General features: G+C 70.0%; 1 protein-coding gene across 1 annotated transcript in view; it reads right to left on the reverse strand.

Annotated features, from left to right (window-relative positions):
• HCN2 (hyperpolarization activated cyclic nucleotide gated potassium and sodium channel 2) overlaps positions 1-7953 on the reverse strand; it is a 9612-nt gene extending 1659 nt beyond the window's left edge. The window contains exons 1-8 of the mRNA XM_026038780.1: positions 7793-7953; positions 3473-3896; positions 2664-2825; positions 1425-1643; positions 1168-1314; positions 775-1015; positions 424-588; positions 4-285 (exon numbers count right to left, since the gene is read on the reverse strand). Coding sequence (XP_025894565.1) covers positions 4-285; positions 424-588; positions 775-1015; positions 1168-1314; positions 1425-1643; positions 2664-2825; positions 3473-3896; positions 7793-7938 — 1786 coding nt within the window. The 5' untranslated portion in view covers positions 7939-7953. The remainder of the gene's footprint in view (positions 1-3; positions 286-423; positions 589-774; positions 1016-1167; positions 1315-1424; positions 1644-2663; positions 2826-3472; positions 3897-7792) is intronic.

Consider the following 7953-nt stretch of genomic DNA (forward strand, 5'->3'; position numbering starts at 1 on the left):
GGCGGCGCAGGACGCGCGGCGAGCCCAGCGCCACCGGGCCCACCAGCGGGCTGGCCATCTGCGGGCAGAAGCTCATGGCGACGGCCTGCTGCAGCGTGGCGATGGCCGACGTCACCTGCGGCTGCACCGGGCTGTAGAGCGCCGGGTGCTGCTGCAGCTCCGCCTGCTGCACCATCTCCCGGTCGTACTTGACGATCTCCTGGATGATCTCGTTCTCCTGGTTGTTGAAGACGCCCGAGTTGAGGTCGTGCTGCACCTTGTGGAGCAGGATGGAGTTCTTCTTCCCTGCGGGGAGGACGGGGCCAGGAGAGCGGTGAGGGCCGGCGCTGCGGCCCCCAGACCCGCTCCCGCCCTTCAGCCCCATGGGGACGCCCGGCACCCCCCTGCTCCGGGTATCCGGCCCCCCGGCGCCCGCTGCTCTACCGATGCGGTCGAGGCGGTCGATGGCGACGGTCTCGAAGGCGCGGCGCATCATGGGGTACTCCTCGAGCACCTCGTTGAAGTTGTCCACTGAGAGCGAGTAGAGGCGGCAGTAGGTGTCGGCGCGCACGCTGGCCGTGCGCCGGCCCCGCGTCAGCAGGCAGATCTCTGGGGCAGGGGAGACAGCGGCGCCATCACCAACCACGGCTCCCACGGGAGAYGAACAGGGAGACGGGGACCCAAGGGGGAGCCCCGGGCTCCCAGAGCCAGCCCTGCATTCCCAGCCCTCCCGTGGAGCCAGGGACTCCCTCAGGACCTTGCGGGAAGCAGCCGGTGGGTCCCCCCTGCGCTCACCTCCGAAGTAGGAGCCGTCCGAGAGCTTCATCTCCTTGTTGCCCTTGGTGAGGATGCTGACGACGCCGTGCTGGATGAAGTACATCTTCTTGCCGATGGTGCCCTCGCGGATGATGTAGTCGCCCGGCTGGAACACCTCAAACTTCAGCTTGGTGAGCATGGCCGTGACGAAGTTGGGGTCGGCGTTGGCGAAGAGCGGCATGGAGGCCACCAGCTTGCGGCAGTTGAAGTTGACGATTTCCTGCAGGGAAGGGGGTGCGGGAGCCATGGAGGGCAGCCCCCCAGCGCAGACACACACGCACAGATGCTCCAGCACCCAGGACCCGCTCTCCAATCCACGTGCACGTGTATGGGGGCAGGAGAGCAGAGCAAGGCGCACCCCGGGGCCCTCACCTCGCGCAGGGGCTCGTTGAGCTCGCCCAGGATGCTGTCCTCGTCGAACATCTTGCCCTGGTAGCGGTGCTCGTAGTAGTCGTGGATCTTCTGGCGGAAGTCGGCGGGCAGCTTGTGGAAGGACATGTACTGCTCCACCTGCTTGTACTGCGGGCAGAGACGGGACAGCGTCAGCGCGAGCTCCGCGCACCGGCAGCGCGGCCCGGCGCGCCGTCCCGCTCCTCCCGGCTCCCTTTGCCACGCTCTCCCCTTCCTACCTTCTCCTGGTACTGGCGCCGGGACGAGTCCAGCGACTGGATGAGCGCGGTGGCGTGGCCGATGAACATGGCGTAGCAGGTGGCGCCCACGATCATGCTGAGCATGGTGAGCCAGATGTCGGTCATGCTCTCGGGCGCCTGCTTCCCGTAGCCGATGCACAGCATGTGGCTCATGGACTTGAAGAGCGCGAAGGAGTAGAGCTCGCTCCACGAGTCGTTCTGCAGGGGACGGGACGGCCATGAGGGGCCGCGCGCGGCGCCCGGCTCCGGTGCCCCGCACGGACGGACRCGGCCGCGATCCCGACCCCGCGCCGAGCTCCTCCGCCCGGCTCCCGCGCGGGTTCCTCTGCTCCGTCTCCCGCAGCACCGCCGCGACGCGGCCTCTCYTCGCCCCCGTCCCCCCCTGGACCGGCACAAACAGCGGGCGCTGCCCGGGGCTCGCRGGGACCCCCAGCTTCAACGCCCCATCCCTGCGCGCCCGCAGCCCCAGCGGGACCAGCCCTTGTCTCCCCTCACCCCCGCCCGGCTTCGCTTGCACAGTCTGGCGCTTTTCCCGATTTCACAAAAYGCTGAAATCCCCGGGAGCGGCGGTGCCGGGAATGGGCCCTGCTGGCTGGAAAGCGCCGAGGCCTCGCGGCGCTGGCGCACGGGGCCAGGAGGAGAGGCTGCCAGCGCGGAGCCGCGCGGAGCGGACGGGAAGGGATGGGAATGGGGGACACGAGCGCTGCCGGAGCTGCCATTCCCGGCCCGGCTCCCCCAGCTCCAGCCTCGCATGGAGCCTCAGCTTCCCGCCAGGAATGAAACAGCAGGAGGTGCCAGAGGAGGAGGAGGACAGAAAGGAAAACAGCCGGGCAGGGGAAGCAGCAGGGGGGAATGGAGGCCAAGTGGGCAGGAGCAGGATGGAGCGGGGAGCTAGAGGAAGAGGAGGAGAGAGAAAGGCCATTTGTGCAGAATGCAGCGCTGAGAGGTGCCATTAGGAGCGTGCCCCATTACTTATTAATAGCGGGTTTTTTGCTAATGAGAGGAAGAGGCAGGGGATGAGGCAGAGCCCTGGCAGGATCTTCCCGCCGCCTGCGATCGATCCCTGGCCRAGCGAGACCCCGCGGCTCCGCCACGGAGATCTCCCGGGATAAGGAGGATGAGGAGCCGCGGAGCGCGCCGGGAAYGAAGGGCCGAGCCCTTGGGATAAGGATGAGGATCCGGGAGCCCCCGGCATGGGGCGGGCGGCCCCCCACTCACCACCATGCCGTTGATGGAGACCCAGCAGTTCTTGGGGAAGTCCTGCAGCATGGGCACCAGGAACTGCAGGCAGCCGTCCCAGTGGCACAGCAGCAGCATCATGCCGATGAGGTTGATGATCCTCATGACGGCGCTCGCCAGGTCGTACGTCATGTGGAAGATCTGCCGTTGGGGTCACAAGCAGCCCTTGCCGGCCGCTGCCTCCCCAGAGTCCTGCCCTGCCCGTCCACATCCCGCCGGGAGCCTCGGGCGCTGGGGAGCCCTCGGGGAGGCCAAGGCAGAGCCGGGGAGCTGCGGGTGCCCACGGGCTGCTCCGGGGCTGCCGAGCGGGATCAGGGCGGCCGGGGGGCTCCGCGGGAGCGGGCTTCCCTTCACCCCCAGCAGGAGCCCGGCAGCCGGCAGCGCCAGGCCCCTCATTGCCGGGAAACCCTCTCCCCGCAGGACGCCGCGCTGCTGGGACAGACCCATCCGTCTCCTCCGGGCAGGAGGACGGAGCGGCCTCGGCGCGGGGAGGCCCGGCCCCTGCACAGCCGCATCCACCAGGGCCGCCCGCGCCGGTGACAGCGAAGGGGACAGGGACCTGCTCCCACAGCGGGCTGCGATGTGACGGCCAGACCCCCGGGCAGCAGGGCCGGACCCCCAGGGGCCAGTCCTGGCCCACAGCGCCCGCCAGGCGCCAGGATCCCGCTGCCAAAGCCGGGACGGCTCCCGGAGACTCCCCTGGAGCTCCYCGCGCCGGAGGGGTGTCTGAGCTCCCCCGCCACCTTTAGGGAACAGACCCCGGCCCATCCCGCGCGCCGCCTCGTCACCTCCTCCCACTGGTGGATGTAGCGGATGAGGCGGGAGAGCCGCAGGAGCCGCAGCAGGCTGAGGATCTTGGTGAAGCGCACGATGCGCAGCGCCCGCGCCGTCTTGTACACCTCCGAGTCGATGCCCTTCTCCACGATGAGGAACACGTAGTCCACGGGGATGGAGGAGACAAAGTCCACCACGAACCACGTCTTGAGGTACTTCTTCTTGATCCTCTCAGGGTCCAGGATGATCTCCGTGTTGTCCTCGATGACAATGCCCGTCCGGAAGTTCAGCACCAGATCCATGAGGAAGAAGGTGTCAGAGACCACGTTGAAGACAATCCAGGGCGCCGTGGTCTCCTCCTTGAAGAAGGTGATGCCCACGGGGATGATGATGAGGTTGCCCACCATGAAGAGCAGCATGGTGAAGTCCCAGTAGAACCTGGGGGAGCAGAGGGCAGAGCGGGTGGCCGGGGTCCCCACGGGGCGCCCCGGGGCCGGCGCGGCTCCGTGCAGCCGCTGTGGTGCTGCATCCTGATGCCCCCCGGGGCTCCCAGGTCTCCCGCAGCGGGGTCACCCSTGCCCTCGGCCCGGCCGTGCCGGGGGGCCGGCCCTGCCGCCCAGCCCGGTGCCCGGCTCAGGGCAGCGCGCGGAGGGGCGCAGGGTGCCCCAGGGTGCCCCACGGCGCTGGTCCTGCTCTGCTTGTTGCACTGACACCAGCCCCAGGCAATCCCGAACCACGGGGAGCAGGAGACGGGGCCACGCGGAGCCGGGGGAGCCCAGGGCACTGGGCTGGGCAGCCGCCTTCTCCCTGCGCCCCCGGGACCCCCACGGCAGCGGCGTCCGTGCTCTGCCCAAGGCCACGCGGACGTGGGAGCCCTGGAGCTCGGCAGCCTCTCCCGGAGACGCTCCCGAGGAGCCCCYGGGGCCTGGGGCTGCTCCCCACGCAGGGGCGCCCGGGAAGCGGCGGCAGCGGCGGCTCCCGGCGCGGGGAACGGCGCACGGCTGCAGCTGGAGCAGCTGGAGCAGCGGAGCCGCCGGCCGCGCCGCCGGGCCCCGCGGGTCCCGCTCCTCCHCATCCTCCCCGCGGCCACCGCGACCTTGCCCAGCAGCCGCAAGGTCGCCGCCGCGGCCGCCCCGCCGCAGAGCCGCCCGCACGGGAGCCCGGGGGGCTCCGCGAGGGGGGCGGGAGGGACGGGGCAGCCCCCGCCCGCACCCCGCGCCCCCCGGGTGGGAAGGAGCCGGGCATCCCGCTCCGACCTCCCCCCAATGACACCTCCTCCGTGCAGCCGTTTCCATGGCAATGCTGGGTGATGTCAGGGCCGTGCAGACGTGACGTCACGGCTCCGCACGCGCCGCCCGGCGGGAGAGGAGCCCCCGCGCGGGCTGCCCGGGGGTCCCGCCAGCCGCCCCCAGCCCTGCGAGGGACCCCGAGGCGCACGGCGGGCGCCGGGGGCACCGGCCTGGCAGGGCTGCACCGGGAGCGGGCAGGACGGGCACGACGAGGGGCCGGAGCCGGGGCAGGACGCGCCCGGCGCCGCGCAGCCCCACACGACACCCGGCGCATCGCCCTCCTCGCAGCCAAGCACGTGCGCAGCCGAGCGGAGCCAGCCCAGGCTACTAAAAATATCCAAAACACGGTATATGGGGCTCCTCGCCCCCCCGCCGCGCTCCTGACCTAATTGAGCCGGCGAAGACGATGGGAGAGGCGGAACGGCAGCGCCAAGGCAGCGGGGCAGCCGCGCGGAGCCCGGAGCGCGGGACGCTGCGGGAGCCCCGCGCGCTGCGGGAGCAGAGCCGGACCCGGCTCCTGCAGCCGCCTCTTCCCGGCCCCGGAGCGCACGGTTCTGCCAAGGTTGCTCCGACGCTTCCCAAAGCGCCAGACCAACCTCCGGGYACCCCCAGGGCCAGAGGCGGCTCTCGGGGTCGAGCCCGCGGCCCCTGCCCACGCGGGCAGCGCTTCCCTCCTGCCCTGTTTGCCGGGACAGGCAGGATCCCTGCTGCTCCCAGGATGTGCCGAGGACCAGGGACCACAGGCTGAGCCGATGGACTCTGCTTTATGACCCAAAATAAATACTCAGATCCCCAAAAGCGAGGTCGCTACCAAATGTGGGTTAAGAAGCCAAGCGCAGAAGTTGGGCCCTGGCGCAGACAGAGCAGGGACGCACAGCGCCCAAACCGCCCGTGCAGTCGCTGCGCTGCCGCCCGGGCAGCTCCACGGGGACCTGGCGCTGCCCCCCCGGGAACAGCCCCCTTGGGACGGGGGTGGCGGCTCCTCAAAGCACCCAGCGCTCGGCAAGGACGCGAGAGGTGCGGGCCTCTGACCCAGCCCAAAGTGACAGTCTCGGTCCCATTCCCCGGGTGAATAAAGCCCCWCTAAGGGCCCCTGTCACGGGTGGCTCCCCGCATCTCCTCGCAGGGTGGCCGTCCCCGTCACGCCAGCTGCTGAGCCCGAGCGGGCAGCAGGGCCCCGGCAGCGCCCAAACAGCCCCGGTGCAGCCGGCAGGGCCGCGGGCGCCGTGTCCGGGCAGGCGGGGAGCGCCGCGGCCGCAGCGCCGGTGCCGCCGCGCGGGGCTGCAGCTCTGGCGCAGCCGCCCTCGCCGATGGAGCCGCGGCACCCGCCGCACGGCGGCTGAATCATCGGCCGCGCGGCACTCGCATTACTAATGCGCCCCCAGCCTCCGGGCCCAGCCTCCTCGCAGCCTCACGCAGCTCCGTGCCCGGCGATGCGGCGGCTCCCCCTCCGCCGCATCCCCGCTCCCTGCGGAGCATCCGTGCCCGCGCTCGCAGCCCCAGGGCAGCGCTCGGTGCCCCCTGCTTGGYGGCCCCAGCCCTCCCCTCTGCACTCGCCCTCCTTGCTCTCCCGCACAGACACAGCGATGAAGCCGGGAGCGGAGCCCGCGCTCCCGAACGCTGCCCGCTCGCAGCCGCCCGGCAGAGGAGTCGCTGCCGGGCTCGGCTCTTCCCAGCAGTGGAGCCCAGGAGCGGAAAGGGAGCCGCAATCGGCGCAGCCCCCGGCGCGACACGGCTCTGCTGGCATTGCCATCAGCACACACCGCGCAAGGTCTTTTATCACATTTGCAGCTTGTGATCTTAAACAGCCACCCAGGCTACTTCCTAATAATTCAATATTTATGTAAACAGCAACTTTTGTTGCTGGAGCAAATCCCCCCCAAGCCTGGGAACACGCAGGAATTACAGCGCTAGGTCCGTGTGGAGCCGGGATCGCTGTTATGAAATGATGTCACGTATGCAGATGGGGAGTGATTTTATCCTAAGATGAGCAAAGGGGCTTTGCAGGGCAAACACGACTGGATTCACGCTCCATTACCATTACCAGATATTCACTATTTGTTTTTTGAGGCGCAACGAACACAAGCGGGCTCCTCACGGCAGCTCTCAGCCCRACCCTGAGCCAATCTCGTTTATCTCACGTGTTTATGGAGGGGATAACGCAGCGGTTCTCCTTGCCGCTCCTGCCAGCAGTGCCGGGAAGGCTCCTGCGCCACATGCGGCACCGGAGCGCGGAGCCGGGCTCTTCCCACCAGGGGCTGCAGCTCGGCCCTGGCAAGGGGACGGTGCGGGAAGGGCCACGGCCAAGGTGACCCCTCACAGCCGAGCCCAGCTCCTCTGCCGGCCGGGATGCGGACGGAGSAGAGCAGGGCTGCAGGCAGGGGAGMGCTGGGATGCGGATGGGTAGCACCGGGATGCGGATGGAGCAGCACTGGGATGCGGATGGAGTGGCACCGGGATGTGGGATGCAGGAGCTGCTCTGCTCCTGGCACCACCCAAGGCCTCGCRCCCATCGCCAGGCAGAGCCCGCTCTGCCAAGCAGACAACACAGGGAGGCTCAGCTGCCTCCTTGCTCCGGGATCGGGATSGCCCCCAGGATCCGCCCGGCCCCTGGGATCGTGCCGGGACCCGTTCGGCACAGGGAGCCGTGCGGAGCCTGCGCAGGGCGCTGCCCCGGCCGCAGCCCRTCCCTCCCGCAGGCCAGCGGATGCCCTCCCGCACACGAGGGTCCCTCYCGCCCGGCCAGAGCTGCGGGAGAGGCCGAGGGGCAAAGCGGGAGGCCGGCCCGGGGGATGCTCCCTGCTCCAAGCCATCGGGATGGGGCTGCCGGCACGAGACTCCTGCCCTTCTCTGGCAACTGGGGAGCCCCTTGGAGCCCCCCCAAATCGCCCTAGGAAAGCTCGGCCCGAGCCCCCGGTGCCCTCTGGACCTTGATGGGGCCGGAGCGGAGCCTGCCGGGTTGTGATGCAGGAGCATTGGCGGAGCCCCCGGTGCTTCCCAGCGCCTCCCGTCCCGCCCGCGCCCGCCAAGGTGCCCCGGCCGCACCTGAAGTCGCTGTACGGGTGGATGATCCAGGCGCCCGCCGACTTGACGCGCTCCTGCTCGCGCTCCACGGCCTTCTGCGAGCCGAACATCCGCAGCGAGAACTTGTTGACGCCGGGCTGCAGCATGGCCCCGAACTGCCGCTGCATGAAGCTGGCCTGGCT

Source organism: Nothoprocta perdicaria, unplaced genomic scaffold (genome assembly GCF_003342845.1).
Source record: "Nothoprocta perdicaria isolate Ctin4 unplaced genomic scaffold, notPer1 scaffold_218, whole genome shotgun sequence".
Lineage (NCBI taxonomy): Eukaryota > Metazoa > Chordata > Aves > Tinamiformes > Tinamidae > Nothoprocta > Nothoprocta perdicaria.